The sequence below is a fragment of the Macrobrachium nipponense genome, chromosome 25 (genome assembly GCF_015104395.2).
Source record: "Macrobrachium nipponense isolate FS-2020 chromosome 25, ASM1510439v2, whole genome shotgun sequence".
Taxonomy (NCBI): domain Eukaryota; kingdom Metazoa; phylum Arthropoda; class Malacostraca; order Decapoda; family Palaemonidae; genus Macrobrachium; species Macrobrachium nipponense.
In genome coordinates this window covers 70,752,748-70,770,247 of record NC_087214.1, presented here as the reverse complement: position 1 = coordinate 70,770,247, position 17,500 = coordinate 70,752,748, and the positions used below count along the sequence as shown (strand labels likewise).

Sequence of the window (17,500 nt, the reverse complement as noted above, 5' to 3'; positions counted from 1 at the left end):
AACCATCTTGCCTAATCTCCAGCCGTGATCACATTGATGTACGCCGTGATTTCAAACCGTCCGTCGACGCAGCCATCATTCTTCAAAAACGTACGTCGACGCATCCATTATTGTGATGCCTCCCCGCAGAAAAAAAAAAAAAATCAGCTTTATTCATTCCTGCGACCGAAAGCTTCCTCCCGTTTTCAAAATGGGTCTATACATCTGCTGCTCTTATCAGATTTGCTACTCGGGAGGGGTACCTGTAAACACAATCTTCTAACCCGGCCCCCATCCCGGGGGTTTAATGCCACGAAGCCGCCGCATTTGCTCTTTTTTTAACGCTCTTCATATCTCTCGCTCTCCGCGCACAAAGCCTTGTCAGGCCGTATTTACCTTTTCGTGGGCCAATAAAGGGAAAACAAATACCAGTCGTAATGGCGCGTCGCAACAACCAGGATAAATGGGGATTCGGAAGACGAACTCGCGGGAGAAATGATGCAGCGTTGCAATCTCATCTGGGGCGAGATGAATGATGCTGCTGCTGCTTCTTCGTTTTCTTCTTCTTCTTCTTCTTCTTCTGGAAGACAGGAATTCGCTTGTGTATTCAACAGTTAGTAATGGACGGACAACGGACTGGTGGTGGTCTTAGACTTACTTTGCATTTTTGTTGTCATGTTTTTTTAAACGTTTTTTAATTTTGTTTATTTTAATGGTTTATTTATTTTTTTAACGTTATTCATTCTTAATTTAAATCTTAAATTTTTTTTTTATGAAAGTCTGATAAGCAATCATGGTTGTTAATCTTATGGTCTAGATACTACGTCAGATATTTCTTAATTTTTTTAACCTTGTTCATTCTTAATTTACATCTTTCTTTACTTTTTTAACCTTGTTCGTTCTTAATTTAAATCTTAAAATGTTTTTTATGAAAGTCTAATAAGCGATTATAGTTACTCTTATGGTTAAGATACTACGTCAGATATTTCTTAATGTCATACGATGAAAGTCTCCAAAAGGACAACAACTACACTTTTCATTCTCCTTTCATGAATTTCTTGCTTAAAAGTGTCGCGTGAAACTCCAGCGGTTGACGAAATCCTTCGGTTAATTTCAAATCATGAATGAAATTCCTGTGGTCTATGAAATCCTCGATTGAGAATCCAATAGTTTATGAATTTCTTGTGTAAAATACCAATATTGGTTAAGATGTTCTGATGCAATTCTGACCAATAGTACTAACACCTTTCACGTCGGCTGAATAATCGCATCTGCTTCGTTCCTCACGTGATTATCACATTATCCTCCTCTTCCTCTTCCTTCTCCAACCACCATCCCATCCCCCAGCACCTCCCCCACAACCCCCCACCCCATCCCCTCCTCCCTCCCCCTACTCCCCCCTCCTCCTCCTCCTCCTCCTAAGTAATCAGTATCGCGCGAACGCCTACTGCCAAATCATTAGACCAAACATTCACGAATCGATCAGTCGACTTTGTATTCATTGTAGAGTGAGACTGAATCACAAAAGCTAAAGATTCCAGGTGAAAGTGGACGAAACTTACGCACTGAAGTTTAGTTCTCTCAACAAAATAAAAGAAAAAAAATTATAAACAAAGGCCAGGGATTCCATGTCGAACTGGACGAAACTTACGTATTTCACCTAAGTTCTGACGACGATACAAAAGCCAAACAAGACGATAAACAAGAAGCTAAAGATTCTAGGGGAAACTGGCTGAAACTTACGTATATTTCACCTTAGTCCTGACAACGAAACAAAAGACAAACAATTTGATAAACAAAAGCCATAGATTCCGCTTGGAACTGGACGAAACTCGGTGAAACTTACGTAATGTCTCTCAGGTTCTCGAAACAAAAGCGAAACAGACCCAAAAACAAAAGACTAAAATAAAGCTTTTTTGTTTCTACCCTTTCAGCATCTGTCGCGTCCGAGAGACACCATTTTAAGATTCTCCCGGAGTCAAGTTAATTCCTATCTCTTTGGGCGTTTGGCCATTTCCACGATGCAGCCCACGTTCACGGGCGTGTTACAGTTTCGTTCGAGGCACTAATGGCCGGCGGCCGTTTCCTGTAATTCTGTCATTTCAAAACTCGTTTTCATCCTTTCCTTGCGAGGAAAAAAGAGAGGAGAAATTGTTCTTCTAAAGAGATGATTAAGAAAAAGGAAAAAAAATGGGGGGTTTAGTTTCGGGGTCTGGGAAAACTCGTAATTTTTTTTTTTTTTTTTTAGTTTTCTGTAAAAGAAAACTATTGAGGTGGATATTTGTCTGTCCGTCCGCACTTTTTCTGTCTGCCCTCAGATCTAAAAAACCACTCTCCTTAGACGACTGCAAATTGGCATGTTGATCACCTACCCTTCAGTCATCACACATAACAAATTGCAGCCCTCTAACCTCAGTAGTTATTATTTTGTATAAGGTTAAATTTAGCCCTTAGATCTTAAAAAACTACTGAGGCTAGAGGGCTGTAAATTGGTGTGTTGATCATCCACCCTCCGGTCATCACAGATACCAAATTGCAGCTCTCTAGCCTTAGTAGTTTTTATGTCATTTAAGGGTAGGGTTAGCTATGGATCGTGCATCTGCCACCAGTTCGTTGTTGAAGGTTTCATGGGCCGCGCCTGAGTTTCGTACAGCATTATACACTGTACAGAAAACACAATTGCACCGAAGAAACTTCAGCGCATTTTTCATCTGCTGTTACATATATGTTTTTTTTTTTTTTTTTTTTTTTTGTTCATTCAAAAATATTTATCTATTTTATATTCAGAGCAAGGCGTGATCCGACCCTCAGCTTACTTGGGGCGCGTGCTAAAATCTACGGTCAAATAGAGCCTTGTTTCACCAACGAAAATTAAAATGAATACGCTTTATTTTATTTGAACTAAATTTTCTCTACTGTTTAACATACTCGTTATTTATCTTTTGCATTTTCATTCTAATAAATAAATCATAAATATCCGATCCTAAAATTCCTGTCTCTTTAACTCAACGCAAAACACCTTTTTCAGACCTTTTTTAGGCTTTATCCATACACCTTTCCTACCCACCCCAAAACAAGAACAAAAACAACAACAACAAAGAAATTTGTAGGCTTACTCCCCGAGTGAGAGAAAATTAATATCCCCTAAACCTCACAGTCACTCCAATTTCCAACAGTGTTGCAATTTTGATACATCGCAAATCATGATTAGGGCCATTATTCATCCGATGAATAATTTGTCATAATGTTGAGTCGATCTGATTGTTTGGGATTAAATATTGGAACACAATTTGAAGTCCTGATGAATTGCCAATGGTCGTACTTTTATCAGCTGTGGATTCAATGTTTTTTTTCTCATCTTTTTTATTTTTTTAGTTTTTTTTCGTTTTTCTATATCTACTTTTGGGTCTCGTTATGATAGCCTGTTAGGGTTTCTTTACATATGTATGTATGTACGTGTATATATATATATTATATATATATATATATATATAATATATATATATATATATATATATATATATATCTATAAAAGGAGCCCATAAAAAAACACCAAAATGTAGAGAGAAAAGTACTATATTTCAGAGACTGCTGTCTCTCTCTTCAGGTATATTGAATGAGAAAAGTTTACAGAAAAGGTGGTATTTATACCAAGAGATTCGTCCACAAGTAAGCCAATTTAGGTCACCCCCGCTGATAATCTTCCTTTATCTTCTTAAAGCGTTGGGTGAATGCACACTGCGTCGACGATGTCCGATGTCCAATTCCCTTTTGAGATGTTCATTATTACCTGCTTCTCTTTTATTAAGGCCAGATTCCATCATTTGACTCTTGTACCGGCAGTTGCTGCTATAAAATTACACTGACATATTCCATTATTCTATGGTTATGTTCATTTATATGGTTGAAAATAGCTGAGTTCTGTTGTCCATACCTAACTGACCGTTTGTGTTTGTATTAATCCATCTGGGGAAGTGATTTACCTGTAAATCCGATGGTTAAGATTGGTCACACCGTCCTGGCATGGGATCTCATATACCCCAGAGTCTTTGGGCGATGTCTTTTGTTGGACGTTAATCAGGGATTTGGCTAAGGTATTTGGGTAGGTAAATGCAAAAGGGTTGGATTTCCCAAGGGTGTGAGTTAACTCTCTTAATCGTCTTCCAGGTGGGAATTTTTATTTTATTGTTGGGTGTGTCTCTGGTCTTGTCTTTTAGGGGGTCGGTAGCAAAATTACGTTTGCTTTTTGAATTGCTTTCTCAATTATATGGTCAGGATACTTTAAAGATGAAAGTTGCTTGCGAATTAGTTCAAATTCTTTTCCAGGAAATCTGGGGAACAAATTCGTAAGGGCTCTTAAGAACAGGTTGCTAGCTAGACCTATCTTGATAGTATTGTCATGATAGCTAAAGTAGTGAATATATGAAAGTGAGAACGTTGGTTTTCTGTATATGGTAAATTTGTATTCTGTCGTGTCTCTGATTATTAAAACATCAAGAAAAGGAATTTTGTTGTCTCGTTTCCCATTCAACTTTAAATTTGATGCTGGGCACTAATGCGTTTAATTTTGAGAGGAATTCATTAAAATTACCCCACCCCACTTATTTTAGCCCAAAATGTTAGTATGTCATCCACGTATCTCATCCACAGCATGTTTTTGGGTTTTATTGCATTTAATTACTGTAGTTTCAAAGTATTCCATGTACAGATTGGCTAAAATAGGACTTAAGGACTACCCATACTACACCCAATTTTTGCTTGGTAGAATGATTTCCCCGAATGAAAATACGTTATTAGATGCACCATAATTCAACTAACTTTATTATTTTGTCAAGTGCCAAATGGGAAATGATCTGAATAGGGGGATAATTTTTTCCTTAAAAACTGAAGAACGTCCTGTACTGGTACTTTTGTGAATAGGGAGTCTACGTCAAGGCTTAAAAGTTTTATGTTGTGAGTGGTATATGCTTCTCTGAATTTGTGACAAAAGTCTTCCGAATGTTTGATGTGACTGGGAGACGATTAAGAGAGTAACTCACACCCTTGGGAAATCCAACCCTTTTGCATTTACCTACCCAAATACCTAGCCAATCCCTGATTAACGTCCAACAAAAGACAATCGCCCAAGATCCTCTGGGGTATATGATGAGATCCCATGCCAGGACTGTGACCAATCTTACATCGGATTTACAGGTAAATCACTTCCCCAGAGATTAATACAACACAAACGGTCAGTTAGGTATGGACAACAGAACTCAGCTATTTTCAACCATATAAATGAACATAACCATAGAATAACTGGAATATGTCACGTGTAATTTATAGCAGCAACTGCCGGTACAAGAGTCAAATGATGGAATCGGCCATTAATAAAAGAGAAGCAGGTAATGAACATCTCAAAGGGAATTGGACATCGGACATCGTCGACGCAGTGTTCATTCAACCAACGCTTAAGAAGATTAAAGGAAGATTATCAGCGGGGGTGACCTAAATTGGCTTACTTTGTACGAATCTCTTGTATAAATACCACCACCTTTTCTGTAAACTTTTCTCATTCATATACCTGAAGAGAGAGACAGCAGTCTCTGAAATATAGTACTTTTCTCTCTACATTTTGGTGTTTTTTTTTTATGGGCTCCTTTTATTAGATGGAATTTCTGTTGTTACAGAACACTTTTACCAGTCATATATTATATATATATATGTGTGTGTGTGTGTGTGTGTGTGTGTCGCGCACGCGCGTATCTCTTTCAACTAAGAATCTGCTACTGGGCATAAGCTCTCTCTCTCTCTCTCGTAGTAATAACTCAACCTCAGATCTCATATGAGAGAGAGAGAGAGAGAGAGAGAGAGAGTGAGTTACAAAGAGTTACAAGGACTAGGATGTCTCAAAGGCTTATTAGTCCATCCGAGGAGACATATATATATATATATATATATATATATATATATATATATATATATATATATATATATATATATATATATATACAATCCCCTAGTTTCCTTCAGAAGTGCCTTTTCAAAGTAAATTAAACATCGAATCTCTCGAGAAATGAGCGCACCCGAGGCATCGTTTATTCGAACCTAGAAACATTCTAAGGTCAGAAACAGGAGTCTCTGCAGCCACGGTCCGCTGGTGGCGTGTCCTATAGCGTTGCCAGACGCGCCGACTATGGCTAACTTTAACCTTAAACAAAATAAAAACTACTGAAGTGAGAGGGCTGTAATTTGGTATGTTTGCTGATTGATGGGTGGGTGATCAACTCGTCAATTTGCAGCCTTCTATCCTCACTAGTTTTTAAGATATAAGGGCTAGATTTAACCTTAAATAAAATCAAAATTGCTGAGGCTAGAGGGCTGCAATTTGGTATGTTTGCTGATTGGAGGGTGGATGATCATCGTACCAATTTGCTGCCCTCTAGCCTCAGTAGATTTTTGAAGATCTGAGGGCGGACAGAAAAAGTGCTGACGGACAGACAAAAGTCATCTCGATAGTGTCCTTTTACAGAAAACAAAAAACGATGCTTGACCATTACTGCATTGCCTCCGGAATATCGGTGGGAAAGCAAGCAAGCAAGCAGGCGAGCAAGCAAGAGTCTTCCATAAGCTCTTTTGTTGTTGCTGTAGAGTTTTCGTTCGTTTCGGTTACTTTCCACTTCATAACGACGAAGGAAAACTTATTCTCGCCTTTGTGGAAATCTGAAGCTTTGTAGTTGTGCGATTTTTTTTTTTTATCTTTACGTTATACCCGGAGCTGTAAATGGCGGTGGTGGCTTTTAGCAAAAGTGTTCTTATGCCATTATATTCCCCTGTTATTACTTGCTCTTTCTGTAAAGTACGTTCAGACAGTCCCTTCCTTTCAAGAACCATAAGTTTATCGTACCAGTATCCATCTAATTTTCTCAATTATTTTGTGGATTAAACTCAATAAACACTTGATGTTAATTTTTCGCATTTTATAAAATATCTTAGAACGATAACGAGAATAAATAGACTTAAATAGTCCGTTTTCTCCCCACGTGTCGATAAAAATCCCCAGCCGATATCACTCTGACCAATGGCAGGCGCTCATGGCACGAACAGCCAATCACAGTTAGCTACGGCAATATCGACTCGGTATATTTACCGTCTGGTGAAGAAAAAAAAATTAACATGGCATTTACCAAGCCCTGAGAGTTATTGGCAGATGTAGTTTTTTTTTATATTATAAATATTTTTTCACGGAAAACTTAATTTATTGTTAAATAGATTCACAAACCACAGCAGGTTTTTATATTTCTGCAGGTATGATTGCAAAGCTATTTATTCATAGTTTTAGCTGTGCGTTTTGTTTACTTGTACAATTATAAAACTGTGAGGCAAAGTTCTGTATATAAAAGGTATTTACAAAATAATTACATCTTCTCAAAAGCGACCTTCAACATCAGCCAAAATTTTAATTCAGCTTTTTTTTTGGTTTATTCGTGAAAGATACAACTCTGTATATTCAAAATGATGATAAAAATCAAGAATTATTTAAAAAACAAATATTAAAATGAACCGAGATAGTATGACAGAGTTGCTCTACTTGGACACAATGAAGATAAAAAAATATTACTTCCTTCTTGCAACTGAGATCAAGAAACGTAAAATACCAAAAAATATAAATAGAATAATTGACAAAATTAAAATGTTAAAAAATATGACTTTTCCTTCTTACAACTGAGATCAAGAAACTTAAAATTACAAAAAAAGACTTAATAAGATAAAAATATGACTTTTCCTTCTTGCAAAACACTAAAAATATATATATATATATATATATATATATATATATATATATATATATATATATATATAATATATATATATATATATATATATATATATATATATATATATATATATATATATAAATGGACACAATATAAATATGACTTTTACTTCTTGCAGCAACTGAGATCAGGAAACGTAAAATACAGAAAAGAGTATAAAGAATGGAGTCAAAAAAGATAAAAACATAATTTTTCCTTCTTACAACTGAGTTTAAGAAACGTAGAGGACTGAAAGCAAAAAAACAAAAGAATTAAAGTAAAACTTGGACGAATAAGAATGAATTCCACTGACAACGCTACTAGAGGACAGGCCTCTCTCTCTCTCTCTCTCTCTCTCTCTCTCTCTCTCTCTCTCTCTCTCTCTGTTGTGTGTGTGTGTGGGTCGAAGTCCGTGACACGTGTCGAATCTCATTTCCCATATTTGTCCCGAGAGTCGCAGGAGAAGAAAGATCTTTTGACGGGGCCTTTCCGGGATTCGAAGAAGACCTTCTTCGGAGGCTGCAGGGAGACGGACGCTTCTTTGCCAGTCGATACACTTCTCGGAAGGGAGAGACAGCAGAGATTCAGTCGCTTGAAAGAGATGAACTGGTGTTGGGTAGGGGGGGGTGAGATGGGTAAAAAGTCCTCGAGGTATTTAGGATTTCATATAGCGCTTCAGTGGCGTGGTCGGTATGGTACTGGTGTGATAAGTCCTCGATGTCATTTAGGATTTCATATAGCGCCTCAGTGGCGTGGTCGGTATGGTGCTATGCGTGCCACCTTTGCGGCCACGAGTTCGTTTCTCGGGAATTCCAGTGAGTGGTGAGAGATGTGTACATCTGGTGATAAAAGTTCACTCTCGACGTGGTTCGGAAGTCACGTAAAGCCGTTGGTCCCGTTGCTGAATAACCACCGCTGGTTCCATACAACTTAAAAACCCCATGCAAACAGACAAACAATTTAGGATTTCATGAACAAAAATGTCAAGTAAATGTGACAGATTTGACAGGACAGATTTGAAGAAAGATTGTTTGTCTGGGCTCTGAAGACAGATTTCAGGAGATTGATGCAAAGAAAGATTTATGAACATAGATCCCACAGCTTTTATTCGGCCATTCAGGACATACATAATCCACTCCGGGATGCGGTAGGTATTGAATTTGGGGTTCCCCTCCACCCTGGATAAATGGGTCAGGGGGGCGAGGGGTCAAGGCCAAAACCACCTGAGTTATGATATTTCTTAAGCTGCTTTGATGACCTTTTGGGGGGACTTGTGGTCCCCTAATTACAGGTAATAGCCAGGTGCTAAGGGTGGGATATTTCCTATAGGAATATCAGGTGAGAAGTCCCCTGCAGGAATATGAGGTGAGAAGTTTCCTGTATGAATATAAGGTGAGAAGTTTCCTGTATGAATATGAGGTGAGAAGTTTCCTGTAGGAATATCATAAGTTTCCTGTAGGAATATAAGGTGAGAAGTCTCCTGTAGGAATATCAGTTAAGTTTCCTGTAGGAATATAAGGTGAGAAGTCTCCTGTAGGAATATCAGTTAAGTTTCCTGCAGGAATATAAGGTGAGAAGTCTCCTGTAGGAATATCAGTCAAGTTTCCTGTAGGAATATAAGGTGAGAAGTCTCCTGTAGGAATATCAGTTAAGTTTCCTGTAGGAATATCAAATGAGACGTTTCCTGTACGAATATAAGGTGAGATGTCTCCTGTAGGAATATCAAATGAGACGTTTCCTGTAGGAATATAAAGTGAGAAGTCTCCTGTAGGAATATCAGTTAAGTTTCCTGTAGGTATATAAGGCGAGAAGTCTCCTGTAGGAATATCAGTTAAGTTTCCTGTAGGAATATCAAATGAGACGTTTCCTGTACGAATATAAGGTGAGAAGTCTGCTGTAGGAATATCATCAGTTTCCTGTATAAATATGAGGTGAGATGTCTCCTGTAGGAATATCAGATGAGAAGTTTCCTGTAGGAATATGAGGTAAGAAGTTTACTGTAGGAATATGAGGTAAGAAGTTTCCTATAGGAATATAAGGTGAGAAGTCTCCTGTAGGAATATCAGATAAGTGTCCTGTACGAATATAAGGTGAGAAGTTTCCTGTATATGAGGTGAGAAGTCTTCTGTAGGAATATCTGGTGATAAATCTCCTGTAGGAATATGAGATATGAGAAGTCTCCTGTGGGAATATAAGAACAAGCTACATTCACCAAGGGAATTCATGTTATATTTTGATTATTACAATTCAGAATCATTGTATCAAAATAGTTGAACATCTTAAGCATTTATACTGGGTTTAATTCAGTTTAACTGAGTGCTCATCAAGATATGAGGATAATAAAGCATTAAATTTATTTTGATTTGATAATAATAGAAGGTACGAGAGAATTCGTATACATTACGTTATACCCCAATGCTTTGAGAGCTTGAATTTCAAGTCAATGTCCACTTTTGTGGGCTTGTTCCATGTGAATAGGGTTCATCTTCGAATAAATTTAAAATAAATAATTTAATTAATAATGAAATAATAATAATAATAATCATAATAAAAATAATAAAATATAATAAGAATTAATAATAATAATAATAATAATAATAATAATCAATCCCGATGTAGTCTCTGGATATGAATTAAAATACAGCCAAAATAAAATATATGCATTTCATATATTTTAGTATTGATAATACCAGACCTGAACATTCAAAATACCAGAGTAACACCATGAATATAAGTCAATTACTTAGCAGCCACACGGATCGTGAAAGACGAATTATCAAAATAATAATAATAATAATAATAATAATAATAATAATAATAATAATAATAATAATAATAATAATAATAGTTGGGACTACGAAAATAAAAAATCTGTGACTGATAATTTACACATTCTGGAACGATAATAGTTTCCAGAAGTAGACCAGCAAGAAAAGTGACCAAATCTACCAAAGACCAGAAAAAGAAAATTTACGAAAAAAAAAAATACCAAGAAAATTACAAGAAAACCCAATAAGACAATCCCCAAATACACCCACCTGGCACCGTCGGAATCCCACGAAGAAAGGAGTCGAAATACGAGGGAATTCAGGATGTGCAGATATATCCTTCGACCGCCAGAAACAACGCCGGATTTGTTTATTTTGGGCCCAGGCAGCCAAGGGAGGAAGCTTCCTTCCTATTCCCATACGGTTTCGTCATCCTTCACCGTAAGGAAAAGATTCCGGAGATGAGGAAGGAGATATATACAGCAGGCGAAGGGATTCCAGTACTGGTGATTGGCTTCCAGAAGGGCCTGGGAGCTTCCAGGAGGGAATAGGATCTTCCAGGAGGGGATAGGAGGTATTTACTATAATCCTACCTTAGCAATCCTTAAGCTGTAATGACAAGAGCAAATAGGCGTATCTTTTTCAGAACTAATTTCCTGGAGATTTATCTAATATTATTATTATTATTATTATTATTATATTATTATTATTATTATTATTATTATTATTATTCAGTCTTGGTATTCGTGGTCCAGAGATTTAAGGATGCCCACGTCCACCAATGCTAAGCCCTGGGTTCGATTCCCCTGGGGGATACGAACACTTTACGCACAGTCTGCTCAGATGAATCGTAATCAAGTTGGATCAAAAGTAGTGAGGCATGTATCTGGTGGCAGTCGATTGCTGTGGGTTTTAGTGAGATTGTATGAAGTTAAGGATCTAGCAAATTCATCCCTGAAGACTTGTTATTAAATATGATATTATAATTATTATACATGAGCTGGTTGGGAATAAAGAAAGACGAAAAAACTCCTTTTTGGAAATTATGGCCATTAGAATAGGTATAATTAGCACCAGCGTGGCGACGCTAATTGCTCTCCCATGACAAATAGAAAGATTTTCTCTGCTTTTGCTCATTAAGACATCATTGGGGTAAACATCTCTCCACCACACACACACACACACACACACACACAAAGCTCTGTGATCTCATTAAGGAGTCCCCTTTTGGGGGGGTGGGAGGTCCCCAGAGGCAGCTAATTAGCATTCAAGAACCGCCCAGTTCCCTTCCCTAAAGAAGTTGTTTCTGCTTCGCCTTCTCCTTCCTTCTGCTACTCCTGCTGATCAATTCAGCAGGGGGGGCTTCCTAAGAGCTTCTCTCTCAGATTATGAACTCATAACGGCGTCGGCATTCGCTCTCTCTCTCTCTCTCTCTCTCTCTGTGGCAGCAGACGTCGTAAGCAGATTGGTTTGTGGGGCGTCTTCCACAGAGAGAGAGAGAGAGAAAGAGAGAGCGAGAGAAAGAATTCCTAACTAAAGCTATTTAGCTCTCTCTCTCTCTCTCTCTCTCTCTCTCTCTCTCTCTCTCTCTCTTATATCTAATTTCCCCCGTAATTATGTAATACCCAGAGGTAATTCAGTCTATCTAGCCTTCAAAAAGGTCAAGTTTTTCGATCTCTCTCTCTCTCTCTCTCTCTCTCTCTCTCTCTCTCTCTCTCTCTCTCTCTAGTATGTGCCATTTCCCTCATAATTGCCTAATGACCAGAGATAGTTCAGCGTATACTCGTCTAACAGACCAAAAAGTGCTTCTGGCTTTCGTAGTTCTCAAGCTTAAGTACAAGACGTTATAGACTCGACGAGTGTGCGAGTGTTCGTTCTCCCAGGCATAACTGATAATGGGGTTTTGCTTTGCAAATGAGACGGAATTGAATTCCAGGCTCCCGTCATGAAACCAAAGTGCTAAAGTCAGTCCTGGAGGAGGCAGGCAGATTTGGGGCTAAATAGCTTTAGTTGGGAAGTGATCTCTCTCTCTCTCTCTCTCTCTCTCTCTCTCTCTCTCTCTCTCTTTATGAACACTGCAAGTGTCAGCAGTGCCTCTCTGAAAGACAACCCACAAACCAATCTGCTTACAACATCTGCTGCCAGAGAGACAGACAGACAGACAGACAGACAGAGACAGAGAGAGAGAGAGAGAGAGAGAGAGAGAGAGAGAGAGAGAGAGAGAATGCCGACGCGACGCCGTTATGAGTTCATAATCTGAGAGAGAAGCTCTTAGGAAGGCCTCCCTGCTGAATTGATCAGCAGGAGTAGCAGAAGGAAGGAGAAGGCGAAGCAGAAACAACTTCTTTAGGGAAGGGAACTGGGCGGTTCTTGAATGCTAATTAGCTGCCTCTGGGGACCTCCCACCCCCCCAAAAGGGGACTCCTTAATGAGATCACAGAGCTTTGTGTGTGTGTGTGTGTGTGTGTGTGTGGTTGAGGAATGTTTACCCCAATGATGTCTTAATGAGCAAAAGCAGAGAAAATCTTTCTATTTGTCATGGGAGAGCAATTAGCGTCGCCACACTGGTGCTAATTATACCTATTCTAATGGCCATAATTTCCAAAAAGGAGTTTTTTCCTCTTTCTTTATTCCCAACCAGTTTTGATATAATAATGATATCATATCTAATAACAAGTCCTCAGGGATGAATTTGCTAGATCCTTAACTTCATACAATCTCACTAAAACCCACTACAATCGACTGCCACCAGATATATGCCTCACTTCTTAGATCCAACTGAACAGACTGTGCGTAAAGTGTTCGTATCCCCCAGGGGGATCGAACCCGTGGCTTCCCTCTGGTGAAGTGGGCCTCTTTACCTCTGGACCACTCGCTTACTGATTCGGTAGTCCCGATTTCGATTCCTCTCTCTGCCAACAAGGAACTAGAGGAATTTGTTTCTGGTTTTTAGAAATTCATTTCTCGATATAATGTGGTTCGGATCCCACAATAAGCTGAAGGCCCCGTTGCTAGAAACGTAAAAAAATCTAGTCCTTCGGGCCATCCCTAAGAGAGCTGTTAATCAGGTCAGTGGTCTGGTTAAACTAAGATATACTTAACCTCTGGACCTCCAGTCTTTAGTAGGAAACCATTAATAGAAAACTCTAGTCTAGTGGTTCTGAACCTGGTGGGCTGTTGGGTGGGGTGGGGGTGGGGGATTAAGGGGGCGCGTTCAGCAATTTCCAGGGGATGCACGAGCCTTGGTGAAAAATAAAAATAAAAATCTCTAATTTAATCGTTATTCTCTTAACAAGAGTGAGGAACTGATATTCAGAAGTTTATGAACGAATGAATAAGTATCGCCTTATCACGCTAGTTTCTAACTGTCTGTTATTCTAGTTAGAGTTAGACTCGCTGGGATTACCATGGTTTGGAATGATTTACCTCTCTCTCTCTCTCTCTCTCTCTCTCTCTCTCTCTCTCTCTCTCTCTCTCTCATTTTCCTTTAAATCTGGGAGAGAATTTTACTCACAGATACAAGGGGGGACGTGGTAATAAAAAGATCAAGAACCACTGCCCTAGTCTGTTATGAGCTAGACATGGAAAGCTAATATTTTTTTCTTTATTGTCTGGGGAAATGGTTATCGTAAGACTTCTCAGTACCTGAGGAAATAGAATGGAAGTTGTGAGTGATATTGAAAGTGAATGGGTTTGCCAGTCTCAGGTGTACTTAGCAGAAGAAGAAGAAGAAGAAGGAGGAGAAGAAGAAGAAGAAGAGAGGGAATCAAGTGCTAGGAAAACACACCTGCTTCCAAAGCCCGCGTGATAATTGAGGAGAAGCTGTCGCTTGGACCCTCAGGTGCTTTTAGCAGAAGAAGAAGAAGATGATGAAGAAGAAGAAGAAGAGAGAGTCAATATCTAGGTAAACACCTGCTTCCAAAACCCGCGTGATCATCGACAAGATGTCGTGTCCTGACCTGGGTAATCAATGCCCCTTATTGGTCCCATTCGTTCTACGAATTGGGTCACGTAGGAGAGAGGTTTCCGGTGGCCTAGCCTACCTCTCCGTAGCAGATTGCTCCTTCTGCCTAACCTGATTTGGTCATATGTATTGGGAGTGTGGACCCGAATGGGGTCTCCTAGGGTCTAAGTTACTGGAATATTATAACGAGAATTGAATAGCCTATGACCAAATCATGGGTATTTCAAAAACATTGAATAATTAAACGGAAGTAAAAATTGACTAATTAATTGAGAAAGAATCCAGTGAAAGGATTGGTTGCGAATTCTGAGGGTCTAGATTATTGGAATATTATCATTGAAATAGATTGGGCAATCCAAAAACGTGTATCATAAGTCTGGTTTGGTTTCAATTAAGCAGGCCTTATGCCAGCACAAATACGTACCCACAGCCAAATTAGTTAGGTGTTAAGGTATTGAAATATAAAGACGGCCTGTTGTGGACCTGTTTACTCGTCCCTGCCAACACTTTAAGAATTGTCGTAAAAGTGAAATCAAAGGTTAATATATTAAAACGCCCAGTTGAATGTTAGGTTTACATTATGTTAGCCTTATGCCAGCACAAATACTTGCCCTAAGAAGCAATGGCAGAGTGTTAAAAGCAAAGAAAATAATAGGCCAGATATGGCCCTCCGTACACGTACCAACCAACCAGGATATGACTTGTGGCTTCGAGACAACGGGAAATGAGAGAAAAATGAGAGAAAGTTTACCTGCGGAAAGTTGCTGTGTAATGAAAGTCCTCGGGAAAATGAAAAGAAGAAAGTCGAGCCTTTATTAGATTTTGGAGTGGAGCGCCCTGGAGAAAGTTGATCAGAGGAAATTAGATCTTACGATGACGCAACAGAGGGATCAGTTTGATGTAGACACGTATGGTATTCGTCGTGGGGAGGGGTGCGGGTTGGAGAGAGGGTTAGGGGAAGGAGGGAGGGGTTAGGTGTCTTTTAAAATCATGTCTGTAATATCTTCATGTCTAAGGGTCTCCTTTTGGTGAGGAGATTTTGAACGTATAACGTAAAAACAAACAAACACACACACACACACACACACACACACACACACATATATATATATATATATATATATATATATATATATATATATATATATATATATATATATATATATATATATAGTGTGTGTGTGTTTGTGTGCGTGTCTGTGTAATGACTTTGTTGGTAGGCCCAAATACGTAGATCTACACTAGGCCCTCATGTTTATCTTTTGATACCTTACCACCCTGCCCCAGAGTATTGATTTGTACTGGCATAAGGCCAACATGATGTAAGCCAAACATTCAGTTGGTCGTTCATTAATATATATTTACCTTTCATTCACTGTTATGACAGTTCTTAAAATGTTGGCAGGAATGAGTAAACGGGTCCACAGCAGGCCTCTGTATCTTTCAACAACTTACCATTCTCACCAAGAGGAAGAGTTTGTGCTGGTACAAGGTCCTATAACAATAAAAATCAAAACCAAACACAGACCATCCAAAACACACACACGCACACACATGTATATGCGTGTTTGTGTGTGTAGTCTATTCATTTACCACAGAAAAATAAATATTCATTCCATACTAGGCTGAAATGGGCGACATTCTCTTTTGGGGAATTTCACAAAAGACTAAAAAAAAATAATAATAAAAAAACAAGAACGGACATTTATATTCTTGAGCCTGGCACCAAAAAAGACAAGGGCCCAGAAAGTGTGAATTATTCTACAAAAGGCAGGAAACGGAGAGAAAGAGAGAGAGAGAGAGAGAGAGAGAGAGAGAGTACATCTACGATTGCTCTTTTTATTTTCGGGCTGTAGAACTGTTGTAGAAGCTACAGAACAAAAAAAAAAAAAAAAAAAAAAACGTAGGGAAAGGCCAAATGACTGATTCATAAGAAGAAGAAGTAGATTCCTTTGTTCTGTCGTATCCGGGGAGGAGGCGTAGCTTCCAGACAGTATATACGTATATATATATATATATATATATATATATATATATATATATATATATATATATATATATATATATATATATATACGTATATATATATATATATATATATATATATATATTATATATATATATATATATATTGTATTCAGATTGAAATACTTTTTAAATGATTTTTGAAGAAAATCAGTCATCAAAAACTGAAGACCTGCCCACCCCCCAATACCCGCCCCAAAAAAATAAATCTATATACACTTACTCCATAATTCACACAGAAACACAAAAAAAACTTCCAGAAAATCTAACTATAAAAAAAAACTTTAATTCGCACCAGAAACAATATGTCACTTTTGCAAAAAAAAAAAAAAAAAAAAAAAAACATTACAAACTCGTCGCGTATTTCCCCTACATTTAACACCATGACGTCATCGCCATCATCATCAGTCATGCCATGATGAAAATGACCCACAATAAAAGAAAACAAATTTCAAAGTATAGAAAAAAAATATATAAAAAATACAAAGAAATATTATCGTTCTTTTTTAAAATGGAGGAAAATATATTTGAATATTTATGAGTCGAAAGTCATTCCTCATAAAAGGGAGTCATTAGATATGCTGATGTTTCTGGGTGTAATCTCTTCCTCCTGCTCTCTGAGATTACTGTCTGGGACTACTGCCTGAGATTACTGTAATCTCCCATAATCTCTGAGATTACTCTGTGGGATTACCCTATGGGATTACTCACTGATATTACTCTTTGGAACTACACTCTAGGATTATTTCTGTGATTACTGTCTGAGATTACTGCAATCTCCCATAATCTCTGAGATTACTCTGTGGGATTACCCTCTGGGATTATTCACTGATATTATTCTTTGGGATTACACTCTAGGATTATTTCTGTGATTACTATCTGAGACTACTGCAATCTCCCATAATCTCTGAGATTACTCTGTGGGATTACCCTCTGGGATTACCCTCTAAGATTACCCTTAGAGATCA

General features: G+C 38.1%; 1 protein-coding gene across 1 annotated transcript in view; it reads right to left on the bottom strand.

Annotated features, from left to right (window-relative positions):
• Window positions 1-9,217: 9,217 nt before the first annotated feature.
• Window positions 9,218-17,500, bottom strand: part of LOC135199104 (uncharacterized) — a 41,506-nt gene continuing 33,223 nt past the window's right edge. Inside the window, exons 2-3 of the mRNA XM_064227022.1 lie at window positions 9,857-9,956; window positions 9,218-9,745 (exon numbers count right to left, since the gene is read on the bottom strand). Of these exons, the coding sequence (XP_064083092.1) occupies window positions 9,218-9,745; window positions 9,857-9,956 (628 nt within the window). The remainder of the gene's footprint in view (window positions 9,746-9,856; window positions 9,957-17,500) is intronic.